The sequence below is a fragment of the Polyergus mexicanus genome, unplaced genomic scaffold, assembly GCF_030449975.1.
Source record: "Polyergus mexicanus isolate NDT 795.1 unplaced genomic scaffold, iyPolMexi1.0 SCAF_10, whole genome shotgun sequence".
Classification (NCBI taxonomy): Eukaryota; Metazoa; Arthropoda; class Insecta; order Hymenoptera; family Formicidae; genus Polyergus; species Polyergus mexicanus.
In genome coordinates this window covers 4,561,552-4,583,434 of record NW_027223330.1, presented here as the reverse complement: position 1 = coordinate 4,583,434, position 21,883 = coordinate 4,561,552, and the positions used below count along the sequence as shown (strand labels likewise).

The following is a 21,883-nucleotide window of genomic DNA, read 5'->3' as shown; positions in this document are numbered from 1 at the left end:
TATATCACATGGATGATAACCTGGATTCAATAAAATGTCAACTTGGTATTGCCGTGGAAAGTCTTAAGGTGTTTTTCGGACATCTTGGTCTAAAGATTGCCCCTGAGAAATCAGCATATACCATTTTCTCTTCTATAAAGCCAAGGAATTTACGTGTTTTACTAAGCAATAACAATTTTTTCCTCAAATTAGACAACACTAACATTCCAATTTCCTGGTCGCCTCGCTTCCTTGGGATTTACCTGGACTCGGAATTAAAATGGAGAGTTTATATCAATAAATTTAAAAACAGGACTACACCCAGGATTAACATTCTTAAAGCTATCTCAGGCATCAAATAGGGAGCTCACCCAAACACACTGCTTACTATATATAAAGGTTTCATCAGACCTCTGCTTGACTGGGGCTGCCAAGTGTTTCACCCTCTAGATGAAGCACTTTACCTTAAAACTTCCAGACTACAATTTGCCGTACTTAGGACTGTTACCGGTATGATGTGCACAACTTCGACCAACGTAATTGGATATTAACAGTGAACAGCTTCTGGCATCGAGATGGCAATACCTCACAGAAAAACTTATTTGCAAAATCAAAGCTCGGACTACTCACCCATTGCATTACATCTTAGAACAAATCGCTCAAGATCGCAAATGATCAATACAATTTCGAGTCATTAATCAACACATTCATGACACATCAATACCTTTTCAATCAGATCGAAACATTTAAACTTCCTGGATACTTGGAGTTTAAATATCATAGTCACCAGTCCAATCTTCCAGTCGATGTGGATATGGGTTTTGGATTAATTAACCATCTGAACATTCAAGATAAGTTTACACAGCTCACAAACTCAAACATTCCTTCTTCTACTAAATTTTATACGAATGGATATAGGCTGGATATGGCCAATAAAGCTGGATACGCCATTTATTCACCGGACTTAAATTTAAAAATTAAGCGCAGGATTAATGACAACTGTTCAATCTTTAAAACGAAGACGCTCGCTATTTCTCACACCCTCGACATAATTTTGGAAAGAAAAATCAATAATTCGGCTATATTCACGGACTCACTCAGTGTCCTCTCTGGCTTGAATAATTCTGCCTGGTCAGGTAAAACACACCACTGGATACTAAAAATTAGACACTCTCTGTATAATTGCCAAACTAATAATATCAAAGTCAAACTATTTTGGAGGCCTAATCATAAGGCCTAATCATAAGGGCATATATGGCAACGAACAGGCCGATCTTTTGGCTAAGGAGTCTCTGCACCTTCCTAATCATCTTCTCATGAGTAAATGCCATTACTCAAACATTTATTCTAAATTCAAAAAACTTGCTAAAGACAAAGCTACTCAAACCCTCAGGCTACAGAGCCAGTATAAAGGCTCTAGATACTTTAATCTCAAACTTGAATACGGTGACTCCATCCTTTTCACACCTTATAAAAATATCAATGGCTCACTTTCTAGATCTGTTATTACTCTCATCTCCAGAATCAGATCACATCACACAGCCACAGGTAAACATCTATTGGATAAAAACATTCTAACATCGTCAGAATGCTCCTGTGGTCAAAATCTCAATCACATCTTCTTTCAATGCCTCTCCCATACTGACAAGTTATCCGCACTCATTTCCTCTATCAAAAGAATAGACCCACTTATCTCAATCGACATCCCTAGTATTGACTTTTCCAACAATCTCAAGATATACAAATTGCTTCAGTCATTTGTAAAGGGTCTCAATTTAAATATATAATCTTTTAAAATTCATAAGAAACAATGGTGTATGGGCGACTTTCCTAATGCCCAAACAGCCATAGAAGAAGAAGAAGAAGAAGAAGAAGAAGAAGAAGACTTTCAGTACTGGCAGTGAATATCGAACAGAGAGAAGATATAATAGAGGGCGGGAGTCAGCTAAAAGAGTATCAGGCAAATAGAAAGAGACGAAGTCAAGTGACTTGGCTGTCCTTGTCGGTTAGCGCATGCGCAGAGTAGAGCATACAAAGTCCGGAGAGAACATTAGCATAGTAAAAAATATTATAAAGTTATATTTTAAAGAAAATTAATACAGATTTTTAAAAATCTAATAAATGTTTTGTTATGACAGAAAATCAATTAAAATTTATTAAAAAATGTATTTTGCAATATATAAGTAGCCAAAAATTAAACCATAAATAAATGTAATAATTATAATTTTAAGTGTTAATAAAGGTAAATTTTAATTTACATTCACAAATTATTTTAAAAATAAATTAGTTTTTTAATGATCAAATTATCAATTTCGATATATTTTAATCTCTAAAGAAATCACACAAATTTTGTTTATATTACCGTACAAGTAAAATACATAATTAAATTCAATAAACGATTTTCATATGATTCAAATAATAAAGTAATACGAAAAATATATTTCAGTTAAATTGTTATTGCAACAAATTTATTGCTATAAAACTGCTAATACTAAATATCAGAAACTGCGCATGCGCGAATAGACAATGACAGCCAGGTCACTTGATTCTATCTCTTTCTAATCGTCTGATGTTTCCATTTACATGATTACCTATGGCTCCCGTCCTCTATTATATCTTCTCTCTGATATCGAAACGCAGCCTATACCATAGACATAGTATATCTAGACCGAGCGTTTGCCTTTATTTAAGGAGTGGGAATAAAGATGCACGTAGAAAAGGACATACTCTGTTTCGTGCTCCTTGCGTTCTCTCTCGCTCGCACATAGCATAGCGCTCTCTTTCGTCATGCAACGTGCGAGCAAGAGAATACAGAGAGTACGAAACAGAGTATGTCCTTTTCTACGTGCACCTTGGCTCCAACTCCTCAATACTCGGTCTAGATATATTATGTCTATGGCTTATACTGTGATATCTCCATGACAATGAAGTATCAACATAATATATATATATATATATATATATATATATATGTACATGTAAAATTGATTACTGTCAATATAAGCGAATTTACTTATCAAAATATTTAATGACAAAGTATATTTCAAAAGCAATATAATAATAAATTGTGTGATCTTATTTATACCAAGTTACAGTGATCTGAAAAATGTAATATTATAAATCTAATATATAAATATAATTTAATATGATAAACAATGACCTTATATTTTGACATACGAGTGCAAAATCCTGAAATAGCTTCAATAAATACATTTGTAACTTGGCACAATAACTATCCCTTATTAGCTGTTTCTGCATATTCTCAAGACAAGGGTGGCTTTATAAGCATTTACGATGACCAAGGTGAACCTGTGCAGGACATTGAGTCATCAGGACATATTTTAACGCAAGTTACTGCACTCGGATGGCATCCTGAGAGAACATGGTTGGCAGCAGGATGGGAGAGCGGAGAATTACGAGTTAGTATTACAAATACTATAGACTACAGGAATCAAAAAATTACTTTCTTTTTATTAGTCCCCAATTATTATTTTGATGAATTGTTTTTTTTAATTATTAAGATAAATAAAAGTGTAAAATTGTTGCTATAGGTATGGCCAGGAGATACCGGAACTCAAGAATTCAGTATAATAGTAACTCCTCATCGAGAGTCTATCACAATTCTGCAATGGAGTCAGTATGGTGGCTGCTTAGTATCTGCAGACACTGGTGGATCTATAGTTGGCTGGAAAATAGATTCCAGAGGACAACTTTTTATGACATTCCAACATGAATTGAAAAAGTCTTTCACGCAAATTGCATTTAGGACAAATCTCCCAAAACCAGCTATTGATATTAGGTATAATATATATCATTAATATATTTTTATATAAATATGGCAAATTGAAAGATAATTGAGTTTTTATATAGTATAGATTATATTTTTCTAATAATATCAGTTATTTTATTAAACAATGTTGTTAGAAATTAATATTCCTACAAATGTTGAATTAAAAAGAAACTGTTCTAAATCAAAGCCATATGCTTTGTAAAGAAATTAATCCTTATTTATTAATTTAATTTTGTGTATAGTCTGTATATTTTTTTATTTTGAACGATTTATTGTTTGCAGTGGATTGGCAAAGGCAGCAATTGCTGGTGATGAAAGAGCCTTGGATTTATTCAGTTCGTGGCGGCCAAGAACTGCTGCACCAACAATAGTTTCAACTCAACGAGACAATCATGCATTCTACATTGGTACTGCAAATGGCATCATATACTTTATTGACTCTCAGGGACAATGTAAGGAAGTTCTTAGTACTGATGGTGCAACATTATACTGCTTATTGTATCATCAGACCAGGGACTCTATCATTATCATGACAGAAGGATTAAATATTGGGCACTTTCAATCAGATACAATCAGCGGAGAACTCACTGAATTGACAAAGGTAGTGATTATACTCTATTAAGTTTTATCACTAATATAAACTTCTCATTTAGCTTAGAATAATAGAATTAATCAAATTATATGAATCAATTATTTATTTATTTATTTTTTAACAATATATTTCTATATATTTTATGTTCGGATCAAGCCATTAGATTAGTATTTATTTTTTAATACAATGAGTTTTTCCACCAGAAATTATTCACTTTATTAATATTTTTGGCTCGATGACAAATATTCAATTGCTTGCTTGCAACTGTGACATCCATTAGAAAAACGCAAAATATATACACATGCATTTGCATATTCATAGATATGGCATATTCGTTATAATTGCCATCCAATCAGTATTCGTCACCATTTAAATTCAAATCTTTAAAAAAAGTATATTAAAAAAAATATGCGCCTGTCTAGAAAACTTGTCTTTTCTATAAAAATGATATGAAAAAAATGCACAAATTGGAAATAGAATTATAAATATACGAAATTTAATTCGATATGAAATTTAATTATTCAGATTAGGGAAGTCAGCTCCAATGACCTTGAAACTTCTTTTGTTGATAACTTCTCAATAAACAAAGAGCGATAGTTTAAATCTTTTGAAAGTTATTCAAGAGAATGACCTCTCTATAATATATGTCAAAGTCAAAATCATTGGAGCTGACTCCATAGAACTGAATAATTACCTTTAATTATTTTAATAACATAATATACAGAGTGGGGCATTTATATTAAGACACCTAAATATCTAAAATATAAAGCAAGATAGAAATGTTTCAGACAAAAGTTGTTCGGTTCTAAGGAGGTTATAAGATGGTGCCATTAGTTTGAATTTGGGTGAAGGCGGTTCGGAGATTTCAATGGAGATTTCTTGTTTTTTTAAACGGGAACATCCCAATTTTTTTTCAAAAATCGATTCCTTGCAATATTCTGCATAAAAAGTTATAGGAGTATGATGGCCAAAAGTTTAATAGTTTACGAGATATTTTATACTTTACGCGACAAGTTTTTTTTTTTTTTTTTTTTTAATATATATATTTTCTGGTGTAATTGTCCTGGTGCAAGATCCAGTGATTCCCTCCAGCTTCATAGCAGATTTCTGATAGATCGTACACAACATTTCATGAATTTCTAACCCGTTCTTCCCGAGTTTAACAAGGAATTTCACGTTTGTTCTTTTAAATTTACTGTTATTCATTTTTGCAAAATCCCGACGGGGCGCAAAAACTTTAAGAAAACTGTCACTATAAATCAAGTGTGAGTTTTTACAATTTGTACTGAAGGTCGAATGAGGCTTCCCGCTACATGAAGATGTCGAAAACACCAACAGTGTTACTAACGTTAGAAAAAAATCAGTGCACGAACTTTTTGAAGATACACGCAAATCTCATTACGAGCTCTGCATTCAAGAGATTTGGCTTTGTAAACTAATCGTGTAAATTTTTTAAAAATATAAATGGTTGAAATATTATTGTATTGCACCCTTGTGAAACCGCAATTAGAATATGCCTCAATCATCTGAGCTTCTTTTTATGCAAATCAATGTATTCTACCTGAGAGAATTCAATACCATTTCCTTTGCCGTGTTAGCTTTAACTTATTTAAACTGATGAACTTTTTTTATCACAATTATGGTTGCTTATTAAAAGATCTAAATCTGTTAACGTTAAAAAATCGTTAGTTAAAAGTTTTGTCGGATTTAGTATTTGTGTATAAATGAGTTAATGACACTCATTATTTTCTGGAGCACATCAATCTATGTGTTCCTGATAAAACGCTTAAGAATAATCAATTATTCTTTGTTGAACCTCATTGCACTTTCCATGGAAAATTTAAGCCACTCAACCGTATGTGCTCACTGATAAATGATTTTTCAGCATATATTGACTTTTTTCAAGCGTATCCAAATTCAATTAAAAGAACTCTTTCTCGGTATTTAGTATAATATCATTTGAATGTTACTATCTTATTTAATAGCTCTTAAGTTGTGAGTTGCTGTTTTTCTTTTTCGCCTGATTTATATTAATTTGATGTCTATTTTTATTAACTATCTGTACTGGAGGGTTATTCCTGTTCAAAATGGATTAAATAAATAAATAGATAAATAATCATATTTCAAATACATATACATAAATGTTTTTGTAAAATACACAATTGTATTACATATGCATTATTAAACATAATAATTTTAATGTTACATTATATATACAGAGTATCCAAAAAGGGAGACACTCTACCCCTTTTATCTTTTAAACTAAAAGAGATAAACAATATCTATAACAAATATATAGGATGGACCAGTAACTCTTGTCACCTCGAGTATCTTCGAGTCTAGAAAAGTTACAAAAAATTTTTTCCTACAAAAGTTTTATAGTTTCAAACCGGGTAACGGTGCTTCGGAGATCTCAAGGTCAACTCCACTTTTTCAATTAGAACCCCTATTTTTCATAACATATTCTTGTAGCTTATCTCGAGAACTTTCCAAAACACTATAAAGTATTTTTTCATTAAAAGTACCTTTTAAGTTATTTTATATTTTAATCTGATATATTTTGATATAAAAAATAAAATATCTCGTAAAATATTCAGTTTTCGATAATCTTACCGTAATATTTTTATGTACAGAATAATGAGACAAATCAATCGGTATAAAAAAAATAATTGTTTTTAAGAAAAAAAAATGTAATTATTTACAATGTATCTCTTTATTTAATTTTAACTGGTAGCGTAAAAAATCGGCCTAAATCAGGGAGATCATCGTCTGCCACTAACGAAGAAAAACAACTTGATATTATGCAGACATTTATTGAAGATCCCAATTCTACTATTAACAGAGCCGCTCAAATTCACGATATTGCTCCCAAGTCCGTTTGGAGAATTTTAAAGAAAAACAAGTTCTATCCATACAAATTACAATATGTTCAAGAATTGCAAGACGGAGATCTGGAGCGTCGTATAGGTTTTTGTGAAAGAATGATGGCACTAATAGATGTCCGGCCCATCTTCCCTTATCAAATTGTTTTTACAGACGAGGCAACTTTCACGTTAACGGGAGAAGTTAATAATAAAAATTTTCGTTTCTGGTCAGATGAGAATCCGAATTGGGTGCGGGAAACTCACACACAATATCCACAAAAAATTAATGTATGGTGTGGAATAATAGACGGCTACTTAATAGGGCCGTTTTTTTTTTTTTTTTTTTTTTTTTTTTTTTTTTTTTTGAAGAAAATCTGAACGCTCAAAGATATGAGAGATTACTTGTAGATCAAATAATTCCAGCCATACGAAATATTTTTCCAAATAATTTCGAAGAAATATGGTTTCAGCATGATGGAGCTCCTGCTCATTTTGGTTTACGGTCAAATTTTAAATGAGACTTTTCCATTACGATGGATAGGAAGAAGGAACAGAAATGAGGGAGGAGAGGATTGGCCACCTCGGTCACCAGATCTAACTCCTCTTGATTATTATCTATAGGGATACCTAAAGAGTAAGGTTTACAAAACAAAACCTGAAAGCATCCAAGAATTGATACAGCGAATAAAGGATGAAATAGATTTGATACCTTTTGAGACGAATCATAGAGCCATTTCTGCATTCTATCAAAGATTGGCATATTGTCAGGAAGTAAATGGCAGCCACTTTCAGCATTTACTTTAACACACTGAGTAAAATTTATTTTAAAACACGGAGTAAAAGGTTTTGAATCATTAAAGAGAGATAACAGTTTTCAATCGTCTGTTCTGCAACCTATCACCACTATGTACACATTCACACTTGTTTAGCCATACGCGCCCACACACACACACACACACACATACACACAAGGGATCAAATTCATGCCACTTCCATGCAGTTGATCCTGGATAACACTAAGTGCATGAAATTTCGAAATTTGAACGGCCGCCATTTTGAATGAGGGAGTCGTAGCGACTTAAAATTTTAAGGGTGTGTTTATTATGAAAAGACCTTTCAAACGAGCCCCCATTCGACCCTTAATGCAATTTAAAATTTTCAACCCCCATCTTACCTCCGCGTACCAGGGGGTGGGGGATGATCGGTATCCATGTCATAGAGTAGCTTTTTTGATAAATCAAAATACGTGTTTTACCGTTTTTTGATATTTTCATTTTTACAAAAATTATTTAGGAGTTTCCACACTTTTGACAAACCCTGTATATATATATATAAGTAATATACTCAGAGAAAAAGTCCATATTAAAATAAAATTAAATATAAATATATAAAATTATATATAAAATATTGATAATTATTTAGTATAGCAGAATCCAGCTCCAATGACGTTGACTTTGACATATGTTGTCGAAGACATTATCCTGAATGACTTTTCCTTATAACTTATTTGGCAGTTTCTTATAATTTTTGAGATATTTAAAGTTAAAATTAGATTCAAAACGAAAATTTGGTTTGAGTTATATAACATAACTCGCAAACCAAATTTTAATTTTAAATCAGAAATAGGTTTGGGTTAGATTATATCTTTCGGAAGTGGAGCCCCCCCTCCCCCGTAAGGAAGGCGCAACCCACTGTGTCCATGCATATACATTTTCCCATGCACACAACAATTGTAGGTGGACCTCGCTTTGTGTTGTAAAGTATATGCATGGACAACCCCCCCCCCCTACGGGGGAGTTCCACTTCCGGAAGATATAACTTAACCCAAACCAAATTTTAGTTTTAAATTAGAAATAGGTTTGGGTTAGGTGATATCTTCCGGAAGTGTAGCCCCCTCCCCGTAGGGGGGGGGGGGACGGAACCCACTGTATCCCGTAATGTACTGTGTCCCGTGTGTTATGTAAAGACCTTGTTTCATATTCAAATCAGGGTCCTGATGCGGATGGATCTCGCTTCTTGCGTGGAAATTACAAATCCATGTAAAAATTACATTTTATTTCTCAAACTTTATTTGTTAATAACTTTTTAATAAACGATGATCGCCGATTAAGTTATAAGGAAAAGTTACTCAGGATTATGTCCTTGACAACATATGTCAAGGTCAACGTCATTGGAGCTGGGTCCGCTATACTAAATAATTACCAAAATATGTTCGTGTTTTTTTCTTTTGTATAATTTCTGTCCGTATATACAGGAAAAAAATAAGAAGGTAAATTTAAAAATATTTAGATTTTTTTTTTTTTTTTTTTTTTTTTTTTTTTTTAAAGTAAAATTTGAAGAAGCGAAAATATTGCCCGTATATACAGTATGTCCGACAATATAAAAAATGTTTTGTATAAAACTCTTCAATACTGGTACTGCATGGTACTTTATTGTTTCATTAGTTGACAGAAATCTAAGAAATCTAAAGAAACGAATTGCGAGTCAACATGATAACTTATTATAATAGAAAACTTCAATATTGAAACTTTAGATCGTAATGTTTCTGTTTATAATAAAAATACTTTTTAGACATAACTAGATTTTAAGGTTATTAAGAACTTTACTGGTTCAGCCGTTATTAAGATCTGATAATCTAACAATAAGGTACTCTACTGGCTGGTTCGTGAGATAGATGTCCGTTTTGCTATCACTGCATGACTTATATTAATGCGAGAATCATGTCTCTTGATTTGAGACAACATACATCAATATGTTATGCTGTATATTATTTTAGGTAAAATTAAGTAGCAGAAATGATATATCGCGTACTGCTAATATCACTCTATGCTGGATCAGTGGAAACACCTTGGCTATACTCACAGGAGAACTTGCAATCCGATGTTGGGATCTTCATTCAGGTGACACATACGTTCTCTCTCCTCCAGATTCATCTAACGGAAATATTGCCACTCCTCAGGAAATGTGTACCAGTATGGCGTTTTGCAAAAACAATGGTAAGAACTACAATTAAATAATGTGTTTTTTAAATTTTAAATCATATCTATTCTAATTATCTTTTTTATATAAGAGCGTTTAATCAACACCCACAATCAATTATAGTGTTGGACAATTACTCGCCTTATATTATTATTATTATTATTTTCATCCAAGCGAGTTTGAAAACGATTAGCTGAATTATATCCCGCATTTCTTAGATACTTTGGCTGTCGGTACAAATTTAGGAACAATATACTTATGGAAACGGAAATCTTCCCTCGATAATGATGAGAATGCCTGGCCGAGCATGCCGGAATCTTGCACGATTCATGGAACAGTGAAGCAATTGACGTGGGGCATCAGTTTATCACGGAATTCCCTTCTGGCCGTCAACTGCATCACTAATGTATTTATTTTGCGTCAACAGCCGATGTGCGCTGTATATAATAATGGTATTTGCGCGAGTCAGCTCACACCTACACAGATTCTGCTCGAGATTGACAAACAGAGCTATACGCTAAAGACGGAGATTCAAGTGCAAGTCATTGCCGTTACAAAAGAGTATGTCGCCGTTTCTTCCGGTAGACAAATTATTGTCAATCGCATTAACAAAAGTATCAATCTCAACACGACTGTATTGGCGACTTTCACTTGTGATACCGACAAGATGCTCATTTACGAGCATACATTGATTGTATTGACTCCAATAATCATTCAGCTGCGATCTGTAGAAGGTTCCGTCATTCAGACACTGCCCTCTTTACCAGAAGAGGGCGAACCGATCACAATGGAGTTAACAGGTAAACATAAAAAAAAACAATATATATTAATCTTTTTATCTAAAAATCTTTTACACGCGCGCGCGCACGCACGCACGCGCGCACACACACACACACACACACACACACACACACACACACACACACACACACACACATATATATATATATATATATATATATATATATATATACAGTACAGGGTATCTCTAAGATCTGACCCCACTCCTGGATCTCGAAAACGGCTTTAAATATGGAAAAATGTTTCAGACAAAAGTTGTAGGATAATGAGGAGGACACATGATAAAAATTATGGACTTGACCCCGATTGAAGGTCGGGTAAAGCTCATCGGTGTTTTCTTAAATGAAACCCCCCATTTTTTATTGCATATTCTTGTAGCTCTCGTCGAGACGTTTTCAAAACACTACTTATTCTTGTTTTTTACGCAAGTTATTCCCAAGATATGAAGCTTCAAAGTTGACATACTGGCATTTGCATTACCCAAGGTATACCGCATGGAGGTTGCATTTAGTTGCACGGTCGGATTTACGCCTCTTGTGCGTGTGTGTGTATGCGTGCGTGTGTGTGCGCGCGTGGGCACGCGTGTGTCACATTAGAGATAAAGACCCCACGGTTCATCACTTCCGTAGTATTTTTTGACTCCAAACCCTCTCCACCGTGTGTATGTGTATTGTGGCCCTAAAAAGGAGAAATTTTGTGTGTAATGTGTTTCTTCAATCAAAATTCTCCCCCCCCCCTCTCACTCTCTCTCACTGTTTCTCTCCACCTTCTTTTCCTTCCCCTTACATTAGTTATTTTCTTGCCGTTATTGCAGAAGATACTCAAAATGAGCACCATTAACTTCTATGAAGCGAATTAACTTCCGCGATGAAACAAGCGATCGTGAAACTCTCTCCTAACATTCTGAAACGTTTGAGGAGAAAAATGACAAAGGAAGGTGGAATATAAAAATAACTAATATAAGTGGGCGAACCCTCACTGTTTTTTTTTTGGAACCGCCCACTACAACAACAAAAATAGAGCGAAAAGAAGGCCTTCTTTTTAGGAAAATTCTTTTTCCAGCAACACATACATACACATGCTCGCACGCACGCACACACACACACACACACACACACACACAAGAGGCGTAAATCCGACCGTGCAACCTCCACGCGGTACATCTTGGGTAATACCGACGGTATGTCAACTTTGAAGCTTCATATCTTGGGGATGACTTGCGTAAAAAACAAAAATAGATAGTGTTTTGAAAACATCTCGATGAGTGCTACAAGAATATGCAATAAAAAAATGGGGGGTTTCATTTAGGAAAACATCGATGAGCTTTACCCGACCTTCGATAGGTCATTCAAGATCAAGTCCATAATTTTTATCATGTGTCCCCCTCAATATCCTACAACTTTTGTCTGAAACATTTTTCCATATTTAAAGCCGTTTCCGAGATCCAGGAGTGGGATCAGATTTTAGAGATACCCTATATATAGAAAGATATTTGTATGTCTTATTCATATTATAAATAATATTTATGTAATTATTTGTAGGACAGTATTTGACCGTTGCATCATTGAATGGTATCCTAAAAATATGGGATCTGGGTAAGCATGAGGCTAAACTACATACTCGAGCTATGGCGACATATGAGGCAATCAGTGACTTTGCCGAAATTATTGAGGCCAGATGTAATTCGGATTGCCGTTGTGTCTCGATCACTGTCGCAATGGCGAATCTTATGCCTAGTTCGATTTTATATGTTTGGGATATTGAAAGTGACCAAGTACACGAGTTCGATTTCGGAGAGTCAAACAACATCATTGATGACGATTCCACGTTGTGAGTAAAAAAAAACCAGAAGGAATTAAATGACAACTATATATAAAATTACAAATTAGATTATAGATAGTATTAATTATATTTTTTTATCAGTCAATTATGTATATTTATAATATAGAGAAAAGATGCAAACATTGATACTAATCGGTACTAATACTTTGTTTTAGATTCCAGCATTTAGTTGAAAGATAAAAATTTACTCTTATTTAGATACTCGGAGATATTTACTATAAATTGCTTACTATCAGATTACATCATAGTTTTGATAATTTTGTTCCAAATTTTTTTGACCGAATTTTAATAACCTTATATATTGACAATGTATCGTTAAACTTGCCTTGACAATAACTATTAGTACATAAATATATTAAAATAATATATATATATATATATATATATATATATATATAGAGTCCGACAAGTAAGTGACCAAACGAAAGGTGGAGGTAGATTGGGTCAAACTGAAAAGAAAAATCCTGTATCATTTTTTTCTGTAAAGCTTAATAAAGGAGTTATTATTGAATAAAATTTGGAACATCAGCACCGACTTTTAGCCGGATGTACGTCACTGAGTCGCTCGCCTGATAGTGTGCACCGTAGCGACGAAGCGTTCACGCACACTACTAAGCGCGCGGCTAAAGATCGGCGCTGATTGGACAGACTAATCAATAATAATTTCTTTATTAAGTGTTATAAAAAAAATGGTTTAAGACTTTTCGATTCAGTTTGACCCAATCTACTTTTATCTTTCGTTTGGTTATTTAGTTGTCGGACACCCTGTGTGTGTGTATATATATATATATATATATATATATATATATATATATATATATATGTACGTATGTACGTATGTACGTATGTACGTATGTACGTATGTACGTATGTACGTATGTACGTATGTACGTATGTACGTATGTACGTATGTACGTATGTACGTATGTATATGTATACAGGATGATTTAGAAATATACCGACAAACTTTCAGAGATTGTCGGGGGTATTAAAAGGATCATTTTTTGCAAATGGACCTAAGGTCGGAAACGTATCGTTAGATTGTTATAGCAGATAAAGTGTTCGAAAAAAGTCGGAAATATCTCGAAATATCTCAAAAAATGTTTTCTAAAAAACTGTTTTAAACAAAAGTTATAAGGCGTAAAAGATCTATTTACTGACCTTATGAGCTTGACCTTGGGTGATGTCGCCAAGATCAGGTCGAGATTGCCTTAGGCAAGATCGGCTGATCTAGCCAATGAAGGCAACTTCTCGGCCTAACCTTAGCGACGCTACCTAACTCAAACTCATAAGGTTAGTAAATAGATCTTTTTACACCCTACAACTTTGTCTAAAAGTTTTTTTATAAAACTTATATTTTTTTAGATATATCGAGATATTTCCGACCTTTTTCGAATACTCTGTTTGCCGTAGCGATGTAACGACATGTTTCCGACTAAATCCATTTGCAAACAATGATCCTTTTGGTGCCCCCGACAATTTCTGAAAGTTTGTCGATATATTTTTGAAGCATGTATATATATATATATATATATATATATATATACAGGGTGTTCCATTTTAAAAGTTCTACCCTCATAACTTTTTAGGATCAATGTTTGAAGGAAAACGACTCGGATAAAAGTTGTAGGGAACAAAGGGGGCTATCTAATAGTGACCTTGGATTTGACATTAAAGGTCATTTTCAAGGTCATTTGAAGGTCAACTTCCGTTTTTTAAATGGTAGTCCCTATTTTTGACCCCGGATTCTGAAAGAGCGGAAAATTTTACATTAGAGTTGTAAGGGGTCATTTCACATTCAGATGATCATTCAACCATTGCGTGCGCGTTCAGTCATCGATATGCTACTCGATGTCCAGGACCCATGAAGGACATAGCAGGATGAATTTTCAGGTCCCATTTTGATCCAGCCAATGAAGGCAAGAATCTGAGCCCGGCCGATGAAGGCAAGACCATGATGAATCCGGCCAATAAAGGCAAGAGTCTGAGACCGGCCGATGAAGGAAAAACCATTAATAATCCAGCCAATGAAGGCAAGACTGTGAAGAGTTTCAATGAAAAAGAAATTTGAGGTTTCACCGAATTAGATTTTCGAAAATGCCCCCATTATACATAGCTGTATTCTCCGTTCAAAGTTTTGAACATTTGACAAAAGTACATGTCTTGGTATGTTCCTGCAAGCATCAGTGATTCGTTGCACCATACTTTCTCTGGTTGTTGGTGCATCTGTATAGATCATATTTTTCAAAAAGCCCCAGAGAAAAAAGTCAAGACTTGTTAGATCAGGAGATCTGGGGCACCACTCAACATGGCTACTAATTCCTATCCACCGACGGGGGTATCGACGATGCAAAAATCGTTGAACGATTCTGCTCTTATGAGCAGGTGCCCCATCTTGCTGGAACCACATACGTTGTCGTGTTTGCAGATCAACATTGGCTAACAGATCTGGTAATTCATGTCTTAGAAAATGAAGATATCTAGCTGAGTTGACATTTCCTTCGAAAAAATAAGGCCCAATTAAGTAACCATTCACAATACCGCACCACATTATGAGACTCCAGTGCTGTTGATGATCACGGAACCAATGTGGATTTTCTACAGACCAATAGTGACAGTTATGTCGGTTTAGTTGGCCTATGTTATGAAAAGTAGCTTCATCAGAAAACATAACGTATCTGAAAAATTCTGGATCTTGACGTAACATCGCTTGAGCCCAATTATAAAATGCTAACTTTCGTTGGAAATCATGAGGAAATAAGCCTTGGATTAAGGCTATGTGATAAGGGTGGAAATTATGCAGTCTCAAAATTCTTTGAGCCGTTGATCTTGGGATGCCAGATTGTACTTATATTTGTCGTAGTGAAATATGTGAATCTAAATTGACCATAGTTAACACTACAAGAACTCGTGGATCGTTCCACTCGATTGTCATAATACGACGACGTTGTCATATTCTACGAGGTCCCTGTCTCTCACGTCTTTCAATTCTGGCAATCACATTATAAGCAGGATGCTGACGTCTGCCAGGGAAACGTCTACGATATAATCGTTCTGTTGCACGATAATTATTACGACGCTCTTCAAGAATTAATAGAATGTCAACAATCTCATTCCTTGTGTAATCCGGCATGTTTACAAAATACGGAGAAATTCAGAAAAATAAATTCACGGTACGTACACACTGTGACAGGTAGAAAAGATTTTCAATACATACAATAAACTATCAATAATATGATCAGTTGATGGAGAAAAAGAACTGAGAAATTTTTAATGATAAATTTCAAATAATTTTCAAAATTTCCAGAAATTATTAAAATTTAAGAAAACTTCTGAGGATTCTGGGATTCTGAGTTAGTAACTTTTTGAACCGAATCCTGAGTTATTACTTTTTGTCTTATTTTTCTCACACTTTGAAAATGAGGGCTAAGGTACAATTCAAGGTCACCAGGTAGTGGCCTCCGATGACCTCGTCAATTTTTATGGAGGTCATTCTTTCGATATATCGCTATCATGACAAGATACCAGCCTGGGAAATACGGGAAAGACATTTGACCTTTAGATGACCCCTAGGGTCAATTTGACCGCTTACAACTCTGATGTAAAATTTTCCGCTCTTTCAAAATCCAGGGTCAAACAAAGGGGTTCCTATTTAAAAACGAAAGTTGACCTTCAAATAACCTTAGAAATAACCTTTAATGTCAAATTCAAGGTCACTATTAGATAGCCCCCTTTGTCCCCTACAACTTTTATCTGAGTCGTTTTCCTTCAAACGTTGATCCTGAAAAGTTATGAGGGTGGAATTTTTAAAATGGGACACCCTGTATAAACAGGGTATCCTAGACCATCCATACACCCCTTTTCTGTCAAAAACTAAGCATTTTAGAGAAAAACGTTTCGAACAAAATTTGTATGGTTTTGAGGGAAACATAAGATGGTGTCATTGGTTTGACTTTGGATGGCATCGTTAAGGTCAAGTCAAGGACATCTTTAATTTCTTAAATGGAAATCCCTGTTTTTTATTGCATATTCTTATAGCTTACCTCAAGAGCTTTCCAAAACACTATAATAAAGTATTTTTTCATTAAGTACTTTTTGAGTTATTTTGTATTTTAATCTGACATATTTTGATATAAAAAATTAAATATCTTGTAAAATATTTAGTTTTCGATAATCTTACCGTAATACTGTTATGTACAGAATAATGAGACAAATCAATTAGTACAAAAAATAATTGTTTTTAAGAAAATTATTTACAATGTGTTTTTTTAAACAATTGTTTTTTTTTTTTTTTTTTTTTTTTTTTTTTTGCACTGATTGATTTGTCTCATTATTCTGTACATGAAAGTATTACGGTAAGATTATCGAAAACTAAATATTTTACGAGATATTTAATTTTTTATATCAAAATATGTTAGATTAAAATATAAAACAATTCAAAAAGTAATGAAAAAATAGTTAATGAAAAAATACTTTATTATAGTGTTTTGGAAAGCTCTTTAGGTAAGCTATAAGAATATGCAATAAAAAACAGGGATTTCCATTTAAGAAATTAAAGATGTCCTTGACTTGACCTTAACGATGCCATCCAAAGTCAAACTAATGACACCATCTTATGTTTCCCTCAAAACCATACAAATTTTGTTCGAAACGTTTTTCTCTAAAATGCTTAGTTTTTGAAAGAATAGGGGTGTACGGACGGTCTAGGACACCCTATATATATAAAGTGTATGATTTTAAGTGATGCAAATATACATTATATACAGAGTGACAAGTAATGACCGCTCACTAAGTACATAGCGTTATTCCTTTCCAAAAACTGAAACGAAAAGTCCTGAGCCATTTTTTTTATAACGTTTAATAAAAAAGTTATTATTGAGTAAAGTCTGGCCAACTAGCGCTGAACTTTAGCTGGGCGCATATCGGTGAGCCGCGCATCCGGCTAAAGGTCGGCGCTAGTTGGCCAGACTTTATTCAATAATAACTTTTTTATTAAACGTTATAAAAAAAAGACTCAAGACTTTTCGTTTCAGTTTTTGGAAAGGAATAACGCTATGTATTTAGTGGGCGGGAAGGAGAAGAAGAATGGTGGAGAGACAGTGAGAGAGAGAGAGAGAGAGAGAGAGAGAGAATTTTGACCGAAGAAACACATTATACATAAAATTGGTCCTTTTTAGAGTCACAACACACATACATACAGCGGAGAGGGTTTGGAGTCAAAAAATACTACAGAAGTGATGAACCATAGGGTCCTTATCTCTACTTCTACTGTAACACACTGCGCGCGCGAACACACACATGCACATACACGCGCGCGCACGTGCACGCACACACACAAGAGGCGTAAATCCGACCGTGCAACCTGCATGCAGTACACCTTGGGTAATGCGAATGCCGGCAGTATATCAACTTTGAAGCTTTATATCTTGGGAATAACTTGCGCAAAAAAACAAAAATAGGTAGTGTTTTGAAAACGTCTCGACGAGGACTACAAGAATATGCAATAAAAAATGGGGGGTTTCATTTAAGAAAACACCGATGAGCTTTACCCGACCTTCAATCGGGGTCAAGTCCATAATTATTATCATGTGTCTCCCTCAATATTCTACAACTTTTGTCTGAAACATTTTTCTATATTTAAAGTCGTTTCCGAGATCCAGGAGTAGGGTCAGATTTTAGAGATACCCTGTAAGTGTGTATGTATGTACCAATTGACCGAAAATTTAAATGTTAATAATTCAAGAACTGCTTGAACTACAGCGCTGCAATTTGGCACACAAATAAAGTATAACAGTTTTATTTACTATCATTTTTATAAAAAATCATATGGTTTTTTAGATTTTAAGGCAGTTTTAATTTTTCAAAAAATGTCTGCAAGTTCTAACTTCCGCAAATTTTGAAGTATTCGGCTAAATTTTTCTCAATGAATAGATTTTCGAAATGAATAATTCTTCTTCTTCCTTATTCAGTTCTTTGTCCTTTGATCTCCTTGTACTATCCGCTTCTTCTCCATTCCATAATATGCTTCCTCTTTCCCCTGTTCTGGCATTGAAGTCTCCGCCGATCAGCAATTTCCCCTCTTTTTCTTCCTGTCCAATTGTCTTTTCTAGTTCTTCCAAAAGTATCCCGCTTCCTTTCCTGTTATATATCCCAAAGATTCTCTATATTTTCTTCTCTAACCGTATCGGAATTCCCAGTATTCCCTGCATCTTCCCAATTCTCTGTTATTTCTATTTCTCTTCTGACTTCTGCAATTATGCCTCCTGTTCTTCTTCCTTTTTCCTTATTATGATTTGCCCACTGTGAAATCCAGCTATAATCTTCAGGTAAGTTTTTCATAAATTTCTCTCCCCACTTTTCCTCCAACCATGTCTCCAATAGAAACACTAGATCAAATCTCTCTCCCTCTTATATATTCCCAGAAATCCTCATCCTTCCTTGCCGCTCCTACCACATTCCAGAATAGCAGTTTTATGTCTCTTCCCTTCTTCTTTTCTCTCTCTTCTCTCCTTATCCCCTCTTTCCCTTCTCCTCTCCACGTTCGGTTTTTATTGTCTTTTCCTTTCACTTTTTCTTTGCCTTTACAATACTTTATTCTTGATCTCTTCTGCCTTTCCTGAAATTCTCTTCTATTATGCAGCTCCTTTTTTCCCATTTATACGTTTTACCATTTATCCATATTCCTTGATATTTCAGTTTAGCATTGTTTCCTTTTCTTCTTTTTCTCTTACTTTTCTCATCATTTCTCTCTTTCCTTGTCATCATCTATGTAAATTCTTTTGCCAGCTAACTTTTTTTTCCAATTATTACTTTTCTTTTATTGTTCCAATCCTTCAAGGTCACCAAAACCATTGCTCTTTCTGCGCCACCTATATTACGTATCTCATTGACTTCCAGTTTCTCATCTGTCAAGCTTTTCAACAGTATCACTACTTCTTTCTCTTTGCTTGCCTTTTCTTTTTTTTCAACCTTTTAATAACTATATTATTCTTTCTTTCCTTCCTGTCCTTTATCTCCAACATTTGTTTCCTATACACTGGTTCTCTATACTATCTTCGCAATATACTTCCCTTTCACTTCCGGCTCTCTTACCTCGAAAAACTTCATACTTCAAGTACTACTTCGACTTTAATACTTCTCACTATGTGGTTAGGTACCGACCGATCCGGATTTGCCAAAATTGAAAACATTAGAAACTTATACATTGGTTTTTTACCTTTTTATTTCGTTCAAAAAGCTTTCTCTATATAAGGAAGACAAAATTGAAAAACCTGTTTGCTCTGAACAGAAGCTTTGTGAGAGAAATAAAATAATGAGGAAGCAATGTGCAAGTTTATAATTTGCACGATTTTCATCTTATTTTAGTTATTTTGATATAACTTTTAAAATTGAACACAACATACATACTATTTACAATGTAATATACATTTATTTATATAAGATGTTTTATTAATTATGTAGATTGTATATTTCGATAATATGATATTATATACATATACTAATATGTAAGGACACAAAAATTTAACATGAAAAAATTTATCTTTTTTTTAGAGTTACACAATGCAGAGGAAGGTTGATTACGGCACATTGTTGGGATATGGAGGATCCTAGATTATTGGTATGTCGAGCTCAAAGATTGGATAGCCGTGATTCTAAGAGCTATTATAAGAGCGGAGATAAGGTAATATGCATTTAAAAAAAAAAAAAAAATCTAAAAGACCAAGATCACGTAACCATCTAAAAAAATTGTTATACAAAAAGATATTATATTTTAATATACAAGGATGATCTGATTTTTGGAGAACAATATCGTATTCAGCATAAAAAAGATTACGGAGAACGATTAGTCTTTTTCTTGTATTCGAAAAAAGGCTATTTTTTGTTGAACTGTGTTTATTGTGTTCCATGAAATGTAACATAGGTTTTTTTTATATTACATGTTACATTTATAAATGGGAAATTAAATAATCGGTGACTTAACATTTATGCAATAATACCTCTAATATTCAATTTTGTTCCACTTATATAACATTATTAATATTATATATATAATTAATCTTTACTTGGGCGTGTTTTTATCTTTATTGTATTTTTGCGGCCACGTCGTGACGGTTATACTTAATTTTTACTGCGTTTTTATTGCGGATACTTAACATGATATGTGATATTTTCATCGTGTTTTTACTATACCGTTGGGACACCAGATCATACTTGATTTCTGCTATCTCTTTGCCGTTAATATCTGATACGGCAAACCCTACTCGATATCTGCTATATATTTACTGAAAATAATAGCAATGCTTGATTTGTATTGCATTTCTACTATTATACTATATCACTAAGCCGTGTTATCAAAAACTGAGCTTAATGAGGATACAGCATACCGGAAGCTGCTTAAAAAATCTGCCGTAAAATCATGATTGAATTTTCTGGTATATTGCTGGTAGCATTTTATCGGAGATGTGTGCATAAAACTAAAACAACTATGAGATTATGTATAAATATGTTCGCGCAATATTTTTGTTCTATATATGGTATATGCCATTAAAATCTAAATAGATATTGAAAGAAAAATTACGAATAGAAGTTACGTTCGATCACGAATTGAAATTAGAAAGATTGAACTACATATATCTAATGTCAAACATTAAACATATTATTTTTTAAATAAAATGTTACAATATATTTATTATACAGGGTGTCCTACCAAAAGTAGCCATCCCTTTTTATCTTTTATAGATCATAACAAATATATATCAAATTAGATGGTTAAAACTGAACTCTATTGTGAGCATAGTGGTTGCTTCCAATAGCTATGTGTTAACATACGGAGTAGTATGCATATCTTTTTTATAACAATATGGATATTTTGATACAATAAAAGTTGTAGCGCTGTTTGAAATGAATACAACAATATATGATATAATGTAAATATTTTACATATACGAGTTTCATCGACTTGAAATATCGCGAGCGACATCTACTTTTTCACTTTCTGTCCTGCGTTATGAGTACTCTGCGTTGATACCACTGCTT

At 33.8% G+C, this 21,883-nt stretch overlaps 3 protein-coding genes across 4 annotated transcripts in view; 1 reads left to right on the top strand and 2 right to left on the bottom strand.

Moving 5' to 3' along the window:
- Positions 1–762: 762 nt before the first annotated feature.
- Vha14-1 (V-type proton ATPase subunit Vha14-1) overlaps positions 763–21,883 on the bottom strand; it is a 29,828-nt gene continuing 8,707 nt past the window's right edge. The window contains exon 5 of the mRNA XM_070302798.1: positions 763–827. Coding sequence (XP_070158899.1) covers positions 763–827 — 65 coding nt within the window. The remainder of the gene's footprint in view (positions 828–21,883) is intronic.
- On the top strand, positions 3,032–20,677 carry LOC138937117 (intraflagellar transport protein 140 homolog). 2 transcript variants are annotated; one of them, XR_011447461.1, is made up of 8 exons: positions 3,032–3,398; positions 3,531–3,778; positions 4,052–4,370; positions 10,002–10,221; positions 10,423–11,004; positions 12,547–12,835; positions 18,025–18,306; positions 20,399–20,451. XR_011447461.1 is itself a non-coding variant. In XM_070303057.1 (7 exons), the coding sequence occupies exons 1-7, from the start codon at positions 3,135–3,137 to the stop codon at positions 20,541–20,543; spliced, it is 2,067 nt and encodes a 688-aa protein (XP_070159158.1). In that variant the 5' UTR covers positions 3,033–3,134; the 3' UTR covers positions 20,544–20,677. The 2 variants fall into 2 exon arrangements, 1 of the variants encoding a protein (XP_070159158.1); XM_070303057.1 differs by lacking the exon at positions 18,025–18,306 and having other exon boundaries at positions 3,033–3,398; positions 20,399–20,677.
- Positions 14,872–15,576, bottom strand: LOC138937118 (uncharacterized). The gene has a single exon (XM_070303058.1). It carries the CDS (start codon positions 15,552–15,554, stop codon positions 14,931–14,933), a length of 624 nt encoding a protein of 207 aa, XP_070159159.1. The 5' UTR covers positions 15,555–15,576; the 3' UTR covers positions 14,872–14,930.